The sequence below is a fragment of the Agelaius phoeniceus genome, chromosome 20, assembly GCF_051311805.1.
Source record: "Agelaius phoeniceus isolate bAgePho1 chromosome 20, bAgePho1.hap1, whole genome shotgun sequence".
NCBI classification, from domain to species: domain Eukaryota; kingdom Metazoa; phylum Chordata; class Aves; order Passeriformes; family Icteridae; genus Agelaius; species Agelaius phoeniceus.
This window is the reverse complement of record NC_135284.1, coordinates 116,261-133,723: the sequence shown is the minus strand read 5'-3', so window position 1 is coordinate 133,723 and position 17,463 is coordinate 116,261. Positions and strand designations below refer to the sequence as shown.

Genomic DNA, 17,463 nt, shown 5'->3' with positions numbered 1-17,463 from the left:
CATGGCAGTATTAAAGCTAAACCCAAAAGGGTGTTTTTTTCCAGCACTGTTTATTTCTTTACTCCCCCAAAATAAACATGGATTGGTGGCAGCCCAGAGATGTAACACTCAGAAACATGACAGCATTAATAATTTCAGATGATGCAAATATAGGATTGAACTAAATGGGTTTTTTTTCTGTCTTTGGAAGATGAAGAAGTAATAGAATAGGTGAAAAGTCTCATGGCTTTTTTTTTTTTTTTGGCATTAGCTTGCAGTTCTTTTAAGTTTGATAGGAAAATAAGAAGAGGGCATTGCTTTTTCTTTCTGTGATACATGAATAATGCAGCCTGCATACATACTTTGCATATTCAAGTACAATTTTGCACAGGAATTTTAAAACATAGTACTTCTCTTGGATGTGATTTCACTGAAAAAGTATGTATTTTGAAAGAAGCTTTGTGATGGCAATACTTACTGCAAAGAAGAGACCATTCAGAAAGAAGGTCTGGAAGAAACTATCTGGTCTAGGCATAGGGAAAATGTGCTGCTTTTATAAATTGAGCTTACTGAATTTACCAATGTGAGCTGCAATATGCACAAATATTAAAAAGTTGTTTTGCTTGTATATATGCTACCTTGCAGCCCCTGCTAGTGCTGTAGCCTTATCTCAAATAGAAAGGAAGATCAAAATTGTAGTGAAAATGTGCTGTTTGCTCACTGTTGAATGATAGATGTGCTTGTAAAAGGGTTTTAGACATGGTCCACACTTGACTCATTTGAGTAGCCAGATCTCACCTGGTGAACTCCAGACCCTAAGCACTTGAAGTCGTCCCTATGCAGAAATGCCTGGGCATTTGCAAGTGTAGATTGTAAAACCACATAAAGACAATTGCAGATCACCACCTGGCATGTCCCTGTGGGAGGGGTAGAGTATCTGCTTTCCAGCTCTGACTTCATTTTTAACAGAGCACAGTGACTCAAAAATGCCAGAGCCTCCTCAGAAAGCCAGAATCTCTGCACTATGAAAGTAGATACTTTGCGATGTGTTGCAAGCAGTCCACCTACAGTCATTGCAGGAAAAGATTGGAGAATATTCATATCTTCTCTGGTTTTGGGGAGTCAGTTTGGAGGAGGTGATGACACTGCTGAGAGGGAGGGTGAAGTTAATTTCAGCTGTGGGGAAGCTGGCATCTGAAGCATCAAGAAACAGCTCTGGGAGATGTACAATGTTTACAGGAAAGTTTGATCTAGGATTTGAAGTCTGAACAGTCATGTTAAACCTCTTTTCTCTCTTCCTCCATCTCACTAGTAATCCTGTAAAGTGCAAGACTGCAAATGTCACTGGTACCTTAAAATAGGGGCTTTAAGACATGCATGGCTTAGTTTCTTGATTTGTTTTCTGTACTCAATATTCAAATACATGCCTATCCTTACCATCTGCTGCAGAGCTGCCAGTGGAGAGATATAAACAGTAGACAACCAGGGATTTTTCACTGTGAAGTTGCTGTGACATGAAAGACACTGAATGAGGAATGGGAGAGAGGAGATGGTTGTGTTGGCCACTTCTGACCACAGTGGCTATCAGTTAGGTCTTTCACTTCTTGACAAGAGAACCTGCAATCTTTGTGGACTTTTTTCTATCTGTAACTATGTCTGGCTTTGTCAGCTGTGTATTTTGACAAGGGAGCTTGACCTCTTGACTTGATCTTCACTTTTTTCTTCCCCATCCCCTTTGGCATTTTATGTTCTCTCTACCCTCCCTCTCACCTCCCAGTGTTATTTTTTTTCCTCTTCTCCGTTAGCCTCACAGTTTTGTAGGCCTCCCACTCCATGCCCCTCCTCAGCCCCTTCTGCTGAGTGTGTTCCATTTCAGCTTCAATTGATTTTATTTCAGTTCCAGTCTCTGATGCAGATTCATTCTGTGATTTTGGATGAGGAGGCCTGCTATCAGTGATGGCATATATGGTCCATCTTTTTTGGTGGTCAGTGTGCAGGCAAGGACTTCTTCTGATCAGCATCTCCCTCTGTCTTGTATGAGATCCTGAGTTCTTAGGAGTGCCTCCAGTAGTTAAATTCACATACTTGTAATGTTCATCTTCAGTTTCACGATTTTCAAATAAGAAATAAAACATAAGTAGGAAATAATAGTGGGTGAAGTTGGCCTCCAGTAAGTCTTAACTTCATAGTCACTAGGTAACACTGTGTGGGTAGCTCAGTTAAATCACTTAATGGATAGGCAAGAAGCATGAAACCAGCAAAACAGAAGGAAATATTTTTATGCAACCACAGTTGGTAGCAATAGCAAAGGTCATTCCTCCTACCCAGCATCTCTATCCAAATGGAAAAATGACTTGTGCTTTTAAATTTTATTAGGACAACTGCCCCTGAATTCAAAATAGTATGCTTCTAAAACAAGTTTTGACAGGTGGAAATTTTTTAATCTGTGTAATAGAGTCTATTTTTTTTTTAATTGAGGTTAATTCAGTCCTCAATATTTGACTTTGTAAAAGACTGAGTTTCCAGTAGCTATGAGAACACTGGGTGCTGTTTCGTCTCTACCGAGGTGTGATGATAGTAGTCAGGAGTGCTTTCTTTATCATTGCTGTCTTCTGGCATGTGCTTATGTCTGGGCTTGATTGGAAACTGGAAAATGTTACCAAGCAAAAGATGTGGAAAAAGGCTGGGCCTCCTGCAAAGCTTGAAATCTGTGATAATATGATAGTGAAGTAAATAATACTGAATTCATTTCACAGCAAAGCCCAGTGCTGTAATTGCATCCAGTGGAAACTGCAGCTCTTACCCCAATCTGCTTGAATGCATTTTCCTGGCAAGTCTGGTGTGAGCACACCTGAGCTGGGATGGCCTCTGGAACCAGCCTGTGATGCTGCCACTACCCAAGGGGCTGGTATGGCTGGCATTTGGGTCATCTGCTGACTTTCCGTCTGTCCTGCTTGCCCCACGAGGTGGCTGGTGACACATGCACTGGTAAGGAGAAGAGGGAGATGCTGGAGCGACTCTTAGGCTGATGCTTCTAGACTGACCCTACTGTGCTGGTGCTCTGCCCTCACAAGTATGTTTCAGGGATGAAATCAATGTACTCTCATTCCCAAAGAGTACGTGCTAGTCCTGCCCATGAAGTGCTACTGTAAACAGTGATGTGATGACTCCAGTAATGGGGTTTTTTTTTCGGTTTCAGTAAGAGTTTTTAAAAGCTATTTCAAAATTAGGGGAAGGCAGAACCAGTGAAGAAAGGTAACATGGCTGTGGTTTCGCAGCAGGGCTAGGCTTACTTCCTGCTGCATTTGAAAATTAATTTTCTGCCTGTTAGATCCAGTAGTAGATTCAATCCCTGTGCCTTGGTAAGGTGTGCTAAGAGGACATCATTTCCACAGGAAAATGTTCCTTCCTTTTCCCAGAAGATATTCTTGTGCTCTCACATGTTTCACCTCTAGGTGTATGCCACCTAAGGACCTGGGGCCCGTACTGTATGGTGTTGCTTTGTGCTGTCAGAATTGATGCCAGTTACTGGAATGGAAATGGAAAGTAGATGCCTTTTCTTTCTCCTGACATGGTGTGTATTTTAAATACTATCTTTCTTAACAGGTAATATTGAAGCAGCATTTTTGGTGCTGGTAGCAGAACATGTGCATACTGTTGAGTGACACTGGTGAGCTGTTTTGTCTTAGGATGCTTGGGACTTCTACGATTAGTGTGTTTTGGACACTGGGCCTTCCAAAGGATATGGGAAAGTGATTAAAGCTGGGAATCAACAGCATTAGCTGTTCAGTTTTCAGAGGAAAACCTTTGCTTTTTAAACTTTTTCAGAGCCTCTTCAGCCTTACTTCACTTCTTACCTGTTTTTCTGTTTCCATTTCCTTAGTCCTGAGAATGTTGGCTAAAGACCAGTAGGGTCACTTTAATTCCTCTTGTGTTTTTCTTTTTTTTTCTCTCTTTTAGAATCACCCTCATATCACATGTAATGAAGCGTGCTCATGCACTGCTTTATTGTGATATCATTGCCAGCTTGTAAAAAAAAAAGAGACACCTTTGGAAAGAATTTGGGTATATGCCTCCTGACCTGAGGAAGCTAGAGCTGATTCTTCTCTTATATATACTTTTCAACTGCTGGTGATTTCTTATGGAGCTATGGAAGAATGAGCCTTGCTGGTGTTTGTGGCTGAAAGTAGAATTGGCATTTTCCATGACTGTTCCGCTCCTTTGGTCTATTTGTGGAACATATCAGAGATTGCATCATTTTAGTGGGTTGTTCCTTCTCTGGATGGACAGTATTAGAAGCTGCTGGTATGTGAGTGGGAACTTTTTCTTCTGCTGTTTGCTGGAATTACGTACACTCACTAAACACCAAGGATTAAATTTGTCTTGCATCTGAATTAGGATGACGTGTACAGAGGTGCAATCTGAACTTGCCTTCAACCGAAGTGTGAGTGTTGCATAACAGAACATGGAACTATTTCTGTAGAAATTTTTAGTCAAATAAGATCCTGGCTATTTTGCTGCTTATCACAAGAGGTTGCAGCCGATTATCATCTGTGGCTCTTCCCCTTATGGAAGCTGTTATGCAGGATAGATTTCAGTTGTGATCCTTACTTATACATAGTAGGGGTAAGGAAATCAATATCTAACATGCATCACAGCACCTCCATCAGTCAACAGGTCACTGATGCAGCAAAGTACCAGTGAAATTCCAGCTGTTCTTTGTTGAAGAAAAAAAGACTTTTTTTTTTTTTCCTGAGGAAAATCCATGATTGTATTCTTAATTACAATTACTTAGGTTAGTGCTAGCCTAACTAGAGCATTGAGCTTCTGTTCATAGTTCTGCAACAATGGCTCTGCTGTTGTATTCTCCCTTGCTTTTACTGTGCCTCTGTGCTCAGGGCAAGCCCCTGCCAGCTCCCTCTGTGACAGGTGACTGTCACAACTTGCAGTCCTGTGCAGAGAGAACAGGTTAGATAGGAAACTTTCCTTCCGCTTCTTCTAGAAGAAAAGCACCTGTGCATTTCTGTGGGCTCTCCTTCCACCTCTGGGAAATGTTACTCTTATATCCTACTATCCCTCTGTCCCCACAAGCCGCCCCGACAGCTTTGTGGGGAACTACTGTATGTGCTTCCAGTTCAACTATTGTGACTCACAAATTGGTCACGTAGTGTTCAAGGCATTTCTCCATGCTTTCCCCTTCTTCGATCAGAAATTGTGATACTGAACAACTGAAATGAAATGGAAGTTGCTACCCGGGTGCAAAAGCTTCTGAAATCTGGCTGCTAAGAGTCAGCTGACTGATCTGATAAAGGGTAGGTTCACTGCTGTAGAAGCATAAAGTCATTACCGAGGAGCTCACCTGTGCTCTGAAGTAGGGCTGGTCTTTTAATTCTCTGAAACAAAATTATAAAATAAGATATGCAGCAGTTGACAGTGTAAATCAAATCAGTGAGTCCGGGAAATGCCAGTGTCTAATAAAATCAAGAAATGTTAATAGAGTCCTCTGAAGGTTAGCCTAATGCTAATCTGCTGGCACAGAAGGAAGCAGACTCAATAGGACCAATGTATTAGGGCAATGCAATGCAGTCCAGCCAGAAAATCAATCTAGATGTGGAGAGCTGTGAGCTTTACGCATATTTGTGCTGCTGACTGTGGTTATGTTTAAGCTGCTTCTAAATCTAGAAGCGTTCCCAGTGCAATATAATAAAACTTATGCTCCCAAGATCTTTTCTCATAGCCAGAATTTATGCCTGGATATTTGTCACACTTTTCCCTGCCCTCCCTTCACATTCTACATCAAACTCCAAGGTCCCTGGAACCATGGGCTTTTTTTGTGGGGTGAGTACTATTATTGATTTTCTGCCAGGCTAGTGGCAGTTCTTCTCCAGGGAATTGCTGTTTGCTTTGGAGTGCCTTTGAAGTTTTTACAATTTTTTATTTTTATAGCCTCCTCCCTCCTTTTGTTCTTCCTCCCTCCCTTGCTCCCTCCCTCTTTCGGTCCAACCCTCCATTCATCACTCTGGTATTTTGTGGTGCTTCCCACCTTGTGCTTTTGGAATTTTGGAATGCCTTCTGTTCCTAGCATTGACCCCATGCAGATTTTTTTTCATTTGAAGTTCAGAATAGTGTTCTTTCTACCACTATTTTGATGACTGTAGTGGTGCATTTTAGGATAGATATGGCTCTGAATGGAGGGGCTCCAGTAGCTGCCAGATATCACTGGACACATTCCCAATACATGCTGTACTCTTGTAATGAATACTGACTCCTTAATAGCCATTAAAAAAAAACATATCAAAATGCTATTAATTGACTATTATTTTTACTTACTTCTTAATAACCAATTTTTTAACCCTATTAAAATGCTATTAATTGATTATTGTTTTTACTCACGTCTTGGCCAGCTAAAATCTGCTGCTTCTTACCACCCTTCACTTATATTTCTGATTAATTCAGCTATAGGTGGAGTAAATGAAGAACAAAAGGCTGTGACCTAGTGGCATGTTTTCTCCAGAATAATACAGAAGGATGCATCCTCTGTTTGAGTTGCTCTTTTACTGCTGAGAGAAGAAGAATGCTTTTGTGGCCAGGGGCTCAGGATATTAGAATCAGGTCTGATGTCATCATTTGCGGAAATGAATAAAACGAAGGACACTATTCTGGTGGGTAATGAGTGTCCTTTCTACAATAGTGTTGTTAGGGGTATGGTGGATTTGATCCCTGGTTCTCCACTGATTGTGGGGAGACTTTGTTGTTAATATAAGGAATATATTTCACTGCTTCTTTCTAGTGTTGGGTTGCTTAGATGTAAGGAGAATTCAGATACCTAGACAAATCTGGCTTACTTACTACAAATCAGTTTGAATATGATAATCCATGAGGACCATCTAAGCTGTCATGACTATATCTGTTACTGTACCTATTGTAATGTGGTTTTCCCTTCCTATCTTCAAATGGCAAGCTTCAAGTGAAAGCCCCAGGCCCCAGTACAGCAGAGCTCTGATGAAACCAGTTCAGTGAGTGAGAATTAAGTAGCTTGTCTGCAAATCTGTGAGCCAAATAAGATGGCACTTATTTTAGGAGTCAAATTGAATTTAAGTGGGAGCTACTGTCGTGTCCTGGGGAAATGCTGCTTTGTGTCTTAGAAACAATGTGCAGTTTGAGTGTTGGAATGGAACAGTCAGATGCATTCAACAGAAAAGAGTTTATCTTTTGAGATCACTGCATTAGCTGAATGCAGGCATATCTTTAACACAAACTTGTTTTAATCACTTTCATTAAGTGGAAGTATTTTTTTGCCATCCTGAGAGCTCTGGCTGGCTGACAGTTGAGATTAAAGTGTGCCTGATGATCATCCTCCTGAGGCACCTACACAAACTGGTCATTAATGTGTTGGGTCAGGGTCTTTTCTGGAGCAGAGGTGGGCATTCCCTTGTGTTAATGTGGGTCTCCTTGTATTTTCAGCTGGCCCATGCCGATTTGGTGGTGCTCAGCGGCACGTGCAGAGTGTTCTCAGAGACTCTGTAGAGAGCTCCGATGATGAATTCTTCGATGCGCGGGGTGAGTACACATTTTTGTCCTCCCCTCCCCATTTTTTTCCCCCAATTTTACAACAACTAACTAAACTCCTTCATGGGTGAACTGACAGCATTGTCCTCATCAGACAAAACCTCCCATCAATTCTATCCGGGATTTGTGCATGGACCTGAATTTACCGGAGTTTGTTGAGGTGCTGGGGTGGATGAGTGAGCTGCCCTGAGCTGAGTCTGGAATCAGAAGCAGCAAAACACCACCAGTGCAGAGCTCATGGGGTCTGACCCTGGTCCTTCCCAGCTCAGACAGTGTATGAGGTTACAATGGGAGTGTTCTTGTTCATAGTTCCTGATGAAGGCCATCAGTGTCCATGTTACTGATGGCCAGCTTTAAAGACCAATGTCTTAGGTTTTCCACTCTATCAAAACTTTTTCTGGAGGGACTGGGATCTCTGCTCCTTCAAAGAGCAGTATTTGAATGCTTGCGGATTTCATCACAGGATGTTCTGACTTGGAAAGGACCCACAAGGATCATTGAGCCCAGCTCCTAAGTGAATAGCCCATATGGGGATCAAACCTGTGACTATGGCACTGTGCTCTAACCAGCTGAGGTACCTGCAGCACTCCCTACGTCATCTGGGAGGCCCTGAATCTTGACATGGTTGGTTGCATGCCAAGTTTTGTTCTGAAGTGGGAGAAGAATCTGAAGGTTGTGTGCATACACAAACTCCCACCTCCGGTGGAAGGCTGGAGCTCTGGTTTTGGTTCTGTTTCCAGGAACAAAAATTTACACTCTTCTGACACATTTCACTTGTCTTTTTCTGAAAGAGCTTTCCTTAAATACCTAAGTTTTAATGTCAAAAGTAGTCTATGTAGTCTGAAATGCTTGTAATGACAGTCGCTATAGTTTTTATAATGAAATAAAAAGTCACTATGTAAAGATAATGAACAACATCTGTTGCTGTGTTGTTAATCCCCTAATAACAGACTTTTAGTGAGAGATAATAATACGTGATAAATTGCTTCTGTGGATCAAAATTAAATGTGCATGGGAGACATCTAAGCATGAAGAGAATGAGAGATGGTGATCTTTTCCCACTGGGTATTCAGTGAGAATAGGATACCCAAATTGTTTAAGCTGCATTTAAATCTTAAGCTTTAATGAATGGAAGAGTTGGAAATAGAAAATAAATATACCCTATGCTGATCTTCCTCCACATGCCTTTGTGCTTTGCAATGTTCTACCATGTGCTTAAAATAGCTGTCTTGATGATTTCAGCAATGTTTCCAAATTCCGCGTGAAGCTGCAGTTGTAACTTTGAGCACCAAATCATACTTGAGTTTTTTTCTCCATAAAGAGAACTAAAATGATGATGTTTCAGACATTCTAGATGGCATAGTTTTCTTTGGTGTGAATAGATCAAAAGTCTGACTAGATTCTGTCTTTGGGAGTATGATCACTTACTGTGCTTGATGGAATATTCTTTTGAATCATCAAGATCCATTGTTCAGTAGTGCTTTGAAGGTCAGTTTGGTGCCTGCATTTTTGGACCTGGCAAGATATGCATTGTAGGCTGAATTTGCTGGACATAGTCTCTATTGAGTTAACACAAGTATTTCCGAGTTTAAATCACTTGATAGTTAGCTTGCAAAAATGCTCTTCAAATTAAGTTTTCTTTAGATAGATTTTTATTTCTTCATATCCTGTCATTGGTCACCCGAGAAATATCAGCAACTCCCTCTCTATGGCCCACCTTGAGGAAGTTGCAGACTGTGATGAGGTCTCCCCTCAAAAAACTGAACAAACCAAGGGACCTCAATTGTTCCTCATAAATCTTGGTCTTGAGGCCATTCAGCATCTTGGTTGTCCTCCTCTGGATGCTCTCTAGTAGCTTTAGATCTTGTATTATGGCACCCAAAACTAAACACAAGACTCCATGTGAGGTTGCGCCAGAGCAGAGCAGGGCAGTCACCTTCCTTCAGCTGGCTAGGGTGCTGTGCCTGATGCACCCCAGGACACTGTTGGCCTTTCTAGTTGCCATGATGCACCATTGACTCATATTCAATTTGCCATTAACCTAAACCCTCAGATCTCTTTCCCCATGGCTTGTCTTTAGCTCCCTCCCCCACAGTTTGTAGGTCTAACCAGGATTACCTCATCCCAGGTGCACAATCCAGCACTTGCGCATGCTAAATTTCATATGGCTGGTGATTGCCCAGCTCTGTGGTCTATTTGTATCTCTCTGCAAGGCTTCACTACCCTTGAGGCAGTCCATAGGTCCTCCTAATTTAGTATCATCTCTGCTTTCTCCTGACCAGCCTTTCAGAAATAAAGTGTTTAAGTGTCAGGAAACTAAATGTACACAGAAGCATAAATACTAGCAAAAGAGGGAGAAGGCGTTTCTACACTCAGAAGCTCTGTTGGTGATAAGGGAACTTGTGTCTTTGGTAGAGGAAAACATATGTGTGGGCTGAAGTAATTGGCATTATCAGTAGATTAAATTTAGCACCAAAGAAACAAGAGGAGTTTGTGCTGGAGTGAGAGAGACCTGTCCAGGACAGAGACTGTGGCTTTCACCTCCTAAAAATGAGGTGGCTTGATACCCTTTTTCTGTCTCCAGCATAAAATTTTCTGCAGTGTTTCTTACCTATATTCCTCACCCATTCTCTGTAATTTATACAGAGTGCTTCATCAATGTTTGATATTCTTGCAGCTGCAAAGTGCAGCTGGAGTTGAGTACTATGGGATTTCTTCATGGGAGAATTTGGAAGCTATCCCACATCTACCCATCTGTAATTTGTACTTCATAGACAGGCTGAAGTAGGAAACAGTGGGCACTGCAGTAGGCACCATTAAAACATAACATTAGTGAGCTGCTTTTGTATTCTGAAAAACAGCTGGGGTCAAATCTCAGTTTCTCAAACAAAGAAGTTTCTGGCTGGCTGCCTTGTAAACAGAGAATCAAGCACCTGTGTTTGAGATGAAACAGCTGTACATGTTTTGACTGTTGATTCATCTGTCATGGCTAACTACTTAATTCAGTAAAATCCATATGGAGAGGGAGAAGTAATATTTTACTGTTTTATATTGCCTGGCTTTCCTTTGTTTCTTGCTTTCCATGTGACATGCCATAAGTTAGGCAGGAATTTTACAGTGTCAACATGTAAAATTATATTTGATGCAGGAAACTGCCTTATAATTTAACTGCAACATACCTCTGATCACAGAAGATGAAAGTTACAGCTGAATACATCATCACAAAATTGTCAGAATATGAAATTCCATGGTTGACTAACATTTTTTTTCCTCAGATTTGAAAAGCTGCTCAGAGAAGCCTGCACATTCCCATTTGGCTGTTTTATCAGACTTCAACAGCAGACAGGCAAACACCCCTATACCGATCTCCCCACATGCCTGCCCCACAGCCTTTAAGCTGAAAAAAAGAGTCTTCCATAACAGCCCTCTCATTTGTTTTCAGTTCTTTTCACTGGTCTTCGTGCCTGCTGCACACACCTGGCAGTGTTCTTCTAATAAAAAAAGTTTAATAAAAAAACCCCAAAACCAGCCAACTACTCTAACATTCAAAGTGATTATTATTGACTTTGTTTTGCAGTGGCTGCTCAAGAGAGGAAAGATTCAGACAGTCCTCTCTTTTCCATGTTTTTCCTGCATATAATCTGTGAAGCATATAGGATTGCTAAAAAGCATATGAGTAGGCAAGAAGCTTTCCTGGATAGTCCTGCATAACCTGTTACATGTTCCCATTAGGGGTTCTAATGAGTGTTTATTTCTCTCTTGGTTACTAGTTCTCACCCTGTCTTTTTTCTCTTTTTTTTTATTCTGTTCTTTTTCCTCTTACAGAAGAGATGGTGGAAGGAAAAAATGCTATTCTCATAGGCATGAGCCAGTGGAACTCAAATGACCTTGTTGAGCAGATAGAAACAATTGGGAAGCTTGAAGAAAATCAAGGTAATGTTTAGCTTGTGTTACATAATGCTTAAGAGTTAACAAAAACATCTGACTACTGAAGCAGTTCACAGTGAAATGTCAGTTCTTTATTCCTGCAGCTCTGTTCATAAGCACATTGTCACTAGGTGCCAACTCCTTCCCTTTTGGAAATCATACTTTTTTCCATCTCGCCTGGTCTTTTAACTGGAATTGTGGAGCATTTTGAGTTGAGATCCGCAGCTAAATCCTGTGTGTTTTTCTTCTCCTGTGCTCTGTAGTAGAAACTTATGAGATCTGGTGGCATGTGTATGTGTAAGACTCATTCAATGAAGAAACTGTGGAACTTAACACAGGAACTATCTCATGCTGTGATTTTCAGAGCAGGATTGGACTCAGTGATGCATGCCATTATTTTCCTATAAACAGTGCAGTCTGCAAAACTGCATCTGCAGTATATTTACAGTATTCTTTCTCATTTGTTAATAGAAAGCATATGTCACAGCCTTCATGTGAACATATTTCTCATGACAGATTTGTCATTATGAAGGGCTAGCAATAGTGAAGCAGATGGCAAGAAACAGCATCATTTCTCATGAGAGCGTGATAATGGAAATAGCAGTTTTCTTTTGGGACTATCACCCCTTTATGCTTTGTAGCCAACACAAGTTCTCTTTTTCTTTTTTTTCCCCTCTAAATCTCTCCCTAATTAGCATGGCAAAATATTAGGGATATTTGAAATGGTCTGTGTAATAAAAAAAAACAGAGGACCTGTCTTGATTCTTAGTATGGGTTCAAACTTTACCTCATGATCTCAGAAGTTTAGGAGTGGTCATATGAATTGTCTTCTAGATTCAGGGTACAAACTTTCTTTTTTTGGTCATGTATCAAACCCATGCCTTTCATGCCTGCTTTAGGATGTTGAATCACTCAGTGTTTTTCCTTTCATCTGGCTTTCTTCTTGTGGTGATCTTGAGATCTGATGTACTCCACCTGAAGAGGCAGGGCAACAAGTTACTTCAGGCAAAGCTAGAGATGCAGAACTTGCTTAGTGTCTGAATCACTGGTGAACGTGTTTTGTTCTGTTTGTCGACAGGGTTTCCTGTGAACAGAACTTTCTGTCTTGAAATCAGAAATGGGCCTTACCTCCACAGATGTCTGTAAAAGATGTAACAGACAAATATTTATATGACTAATATGTCTCTTTTCCTTTCAGGTGAATTATATAGAACCTCTTTAAGAAAACAAAGGTTCCCTGCACAAGGCAGTATTGAAATACATGAGGACAATGAGGTGAGATTGTTTCCTAAAACAAGTTGATTTTCAAGGAGTAGACATGTGGAAGTACTCTCATATTGTGTTATGTAACTGTAAACTCATCTGATGCCTTAGTGTGTTTTTCCCTTGTTTAGTAGGTGCACATGTACTCACTGAAAATCGTCACAAGATTTTTAGACATTGCATACTTACATGGAAATAGGACTCAGTTTTCTGAAGAAAAATTATTATGTCTGCTTAGTACTTGACTGGAAATGCAGGTTTTGTGAAGCAGATTCAGCAGCAGTCATGAGTTTGATAGTAACAAAATTGCCTTTATTTAGAAGCAGGAAAGAATCTCAACGAGTGGTCCTTCCAGAAAACTGATTCAGGTCCTCTGTCCACACATAGGACAGGTAATGGAAATATCTACTTTACCATTTTTGAAGAACTCAGTCCTACAACCCCCATAAAATGATGACAGTCATTGATTGACTGCAGTCAATTAGTCCTTGACCACCTGTCTAAGTCATGGCTGAGCTACTCCTGAGAGACAAATTAATTTTATTCTCTTTGAGTGTTCCTGTAAAAGATACCAGTTAAATTCAGCTGAGAGACTTCTCATACCATTGACTTCAGCAATATTGACCCACTTGATTTTTTTCTTTTTGAAGCTTTCAGTTTCATCAACTCCTCAGCGGTGGTGCTTATTTACAAGCAGACATTGTCCATGGAAGGAACTATATTTAGCTTTTAAAGGGAATTAAATTTCTCTTCTGAAAACTGGAATGAAACCTTACGGAGAAGGAAATTGTAAATTGGTGCATGGAAAAGTGGAACCTGAAAAATGCTTACATGATTCTCCTGTATTTAAGCAGTTACAAGTCAGGTCAGCAAAAAGCCTTCAGAATTAGTACTTTTACTGGATACTAAAATTCATGGGCTGAACAGAGACAGTGGAATAACCTACAATTTTCTCATTTTCGGCCATTTCTCTGTCACCATAATACAAGTGCTAAAGTTATCAATTTCTTTCATTCCAGAACTTAAGAATAAACTGTCCAGAACATTGCCTGATTCTGAGTAAATCACCCAATCTAGCATTAAATGATCCTTAGTCAAAAAACATTACTGTTATTTTTACAGTGTGTTCATATTTGGTCAGGAACTAGAAATCTTCAGGAATCCTGTCATCCAAAGTGAAGAAGAAAATAGCAGTCAAGATTTAACAACAAAAAAATCTAACCTTTTCATGTATTACTGAGTTCTTGGAGTGCACGTGAATATCAAGGGGTAAAGAGGAAAAAAAAGGTGAAATTGTGAGACATTCAAAATGCTTTTCTGGTTTCAAGCAGGAAACATGTTGGTTATCTACAAAGCATGCTGATTATTGTCTGTGTATGCATCTATTCACATATTCATAAATTTGTTTGTGAATTTTATGGATATCAGCAATAATGCATTTTTTTTACTTTTTCAGTAAGTGTCTTTCATTTTAATAAGAAGCTACCAGTCTCAAAAGCCTGAGATAACTGCATCATCTGCTTTTGCTGAATGTTTTCATTGATAGAGGAATTTGTCTTTTTTGGACTTGTGATGATTTGAATGAGAACCTTGCCAGTAAATTAAGCAATCACTAGGATACCTAGACAGATAATAACTTATGCTGCCTGTGGAGTTTGGAATTTTTTCTCCAATCTCAGAGTATTTAAAGTAACTTCTGATGTACACAAAGCTGTCTTAATCTTTGTTGATCTGAAACCTACATCTGTGCTGCACAGAGTTTGTGTCAGAGCATAGTGGGCTCTGCATGATTCAGACATACTTGAATTAAATGGAGCACAGGACATGCACACATGCACACACATGCCCCCACCCACTCCAGTGAAAGCAAATATCAAAAAATTATCACGATGGGGGTGGCAGAAAAAAAAAATCACTGCTAATGTTGACACCAGGTAAACTAACAAAGCCTGTAAAAATGCCTCCTCCTTTCCTATTTCGTGTTTTTCTCACAGGAAGGAGTTCAACACCAGAACTGCAAAACTCATGTGTTAATTTTGATCCTACATGGGGGGAACATATTAGACACTGGAAGTGGGGACCACAGCAGCAAGCTGGCAGACATCAACACCTTCAGTTCTGTGTTTGAGAAAGTGACCCGAGCCCATTTCCCTGCCTCTTTGGGCCACATCTTAATGAGACTTGTTCCCTGCCCAGCAATTTGTTCAGCAGCTTTCTCTCTTGTTTCCAGGTAAGTTGATTTGCATTCCCAGTGTTGGTTATGCATTGTGGTTTTGAATGGTTTTCTGTGATCTATATATTTCAAAATGAAATTTTGTGATTCATTCTTAATCTTCTGCTGACTGGAAGACTTGCAGCGATCTTTCATCCTTTTCAAAGTGGATTAATTTGTTTTAAAATAAATTTTTATTGGATGTATCCACTTCAGAAGTGGCTCTTCCTCAGCTGCTTTTTCAGTCTTGAAATTCAGTCATTGAATGAGAGAATATTTTGAAGTAACCTTACTTTCCATGACATAAGTATTTTAAATGGCACGATAGAGAAAGATGAAAGAAACACATACTCCTGCATCAATTCTTCTACAAGTGCAAACCAGGATTAACTGCTGAACTCTGGTGAGGGGAGAAGAGAATCAGATTTTCTTGGTTTCTGTTTTTCTAAGCAAAGAGTTGCTTCTCTTGGTTTTGTCTGGGGCTTCCTTAAGTGATACTTGCTTTTACAGTATTTTTATTTCAGTATAGTGCCCAGGGTTACATTTGAAGCTCATGATTTCAGATCGTGTGCAGCTTTGTTTCATCTTTTTGAAAACATTGGACACTGGGAAAAATGTCTTAATATGCTTTTGAACAATACACCTGTCATTGTGTTCTCGGAAACTATTCCATTGTGATGGTTGGATTCTGCTCTCTGGTGCAGTGAGTTATTATATGGGGGGGAACAAAAGCTGAAATGTAATCATGTCATTGCCATTTAAAATTATGTCTAGTTGTATGTAGAACAATTGCATCAAGTGCGTTGAACTACAGAAATGCCTTCTAGTGTGATCCCATTCACCTGAAGCAGTAATGCTTTGGTTTTTCTAAGGAATTGAATTCTCTGAGAAAATGATCCTTGCTGTGTTTGCTTATTGTGAACTGCAGTAGCCCAACCCATTTCTGTTAGTAATTTCTCATTCTCTAATGCTGTGCGCTGCCTCTTGCAGTTTTCCTGATGATAACATGTCCTTTTCTAGCCTAAATCCCTACAGCTATGATGAGAGCTGTCTCAGCAGCAGTGAAGACCACATCCCACTGGCTGCCTTGCCTTTGCTGGCTGTTTCATCTCCTCAGTACCAGGATGCAGTTGCCATGGTGATCAGTAGAGCCAATCAAGTTTATAATGAGTTTCTCAAATCTACTGATGGGGCTGGTTTTAATGGACAGGTAGGACTATTTTCTCTTACATCAAAGTAAAATTTCTTCAGAGCAAGGCTGTTTGGTTTTAAGCCATTTTGTTGAGGGGTTTGAGTTATGAGTGTGGGACACTACAAATACGATGAATGAATGTTAGCATGGGATCATATACACAAAATGCCTTCTCTGTGTCCAGCACAAGACAGACACTTTTGGAATCCTGTGCATTATCTCACGTGGATTTACATAGAAATATGATATTGATACCCTATGTGAGTTACTGATATTATTTTGTAATGGGGCCATCTACAATGGCCAGAAACATGCACTTCTTTTAAGTACAGTGACCTCCACACTTCAGAAAAAGAAAGGAAATACATTTAATATAGAGTACAGTGTGAACTTTGAAGGGAAGCATGTGTCTTATTACACAAATTCTTTTCCATGGCACTAATAAGATTATGCTGTGATATATCAGTATTTTTAGACTATAATTTGGTTGTAAGCCATTTTTACTGTGCACAGTAAACTGTTCTTGGTTAAAGCATAAAACCAGCCCAGCTGCAGTGACAGAACATTATGAAAGGTGAAATTATGTAAAGAAGAATGATACCAGTTACAAAAATAATATGAAAACTTTCTCAATAGAACTTTAGTGTTATGATTTTTTTCCTTGGCAAAGCTACAAAAAAGTTTCTCTCTTGTGGTTTACAAATAATATATTGTACTTACTGGTTGACCTCTGTATGTGCCACAGAATTTTCACCATCAGCTACCAGCACAATTAAAATGCAAGTGACTTCTCTGTGCTCTCTAAAGTGCTTTGCTTTCTTCCTTAGATAAGCCCTGTACTGACTGAATATCATATCCCTACGTGGATCTTTCCTATAATATTTTTGTCTCTTCTATCAATTTGCATTCCAAGTTCATTAGATCAGAGATTGCCTTTTTTGATTTTATATTGTATGTGGAACAAATTAACTCCCACTCATCAAAATAGTTCCTGGCACAGATATTCTTTGCATAGGGCATATTTCTGGTGATAAAAGAAAGTAGAAAAAGGTAGCTGCAATATAAACCAAAGTGTAGAAACCAGTAACAAGGGGAAGAAGTAAGATAGAAACTTTTCTGCAGTACTGTGATGCTTTTTGTCTCTTTTGAAAACACTTGCTACATCTTAAAAAAAGAAATCTTTTTTTCAGGTGTGTCTTATAGGTGACTGCATTGGAGGAATTTTGGGCTTTGATGCCATCTGCTATAATTCTAATACAACTTATGAGAGTCGGAACAGTAGCAGGAGAGGAAGCATCAACAGCATCCAGGTGAAAAGAAA

General features: G+C 39.9%; 1 protein-coding gene across 4 annotated transcripts in view; it reads left to right on the top strand.

Moving 5' to 3' along the window:
• The window catches only part of PITPNM3 (PITPNM family member 3), a 36,197-nt gene that overhangs the window by 1,738 nt on the left and 16,996 nt on the right, over nucleotides 1-17,463 (top strand). For 3 of the 4 annotated variants that reach the window (XM_077188526.1, XM_054647095.2, XM_077188527.1), the window contains exons 2-7: nucleotides 7,444-7,539; nucleotides 11,374-11,481; nucleotides 12,674-12,750; nucleotides 14,733-14,968; nucleotides 15,971-16,160; nucleotides 17,333-17,452. In XM_077188526.1, coding sequence (XP_077044641.1) covers nucleotides 7,444-7,539; nucleotides 11,374-11,481; nucleotides 12,674-12,750; nucleotides 14,733-14,968; nucleotides 15,971-16,160; nucleotides 17,333-17,452 — 827 coding nt within the window. Of the gene's footprint in view, nucleotides 1-6,435; nucleotides 6,642-7,443; nucleotides 7,540-11,373; nucleotides 11,482-12,673; nucleotides 12,751-14,732; nucleotides 14,969-15,970; nucleotides 16,161-17,332; nucleotides 17,453-17,463 lie in introns of all 4 variants that reach the window. The other variant, XM_077188525.1, reaches the window with a different exon arrangement.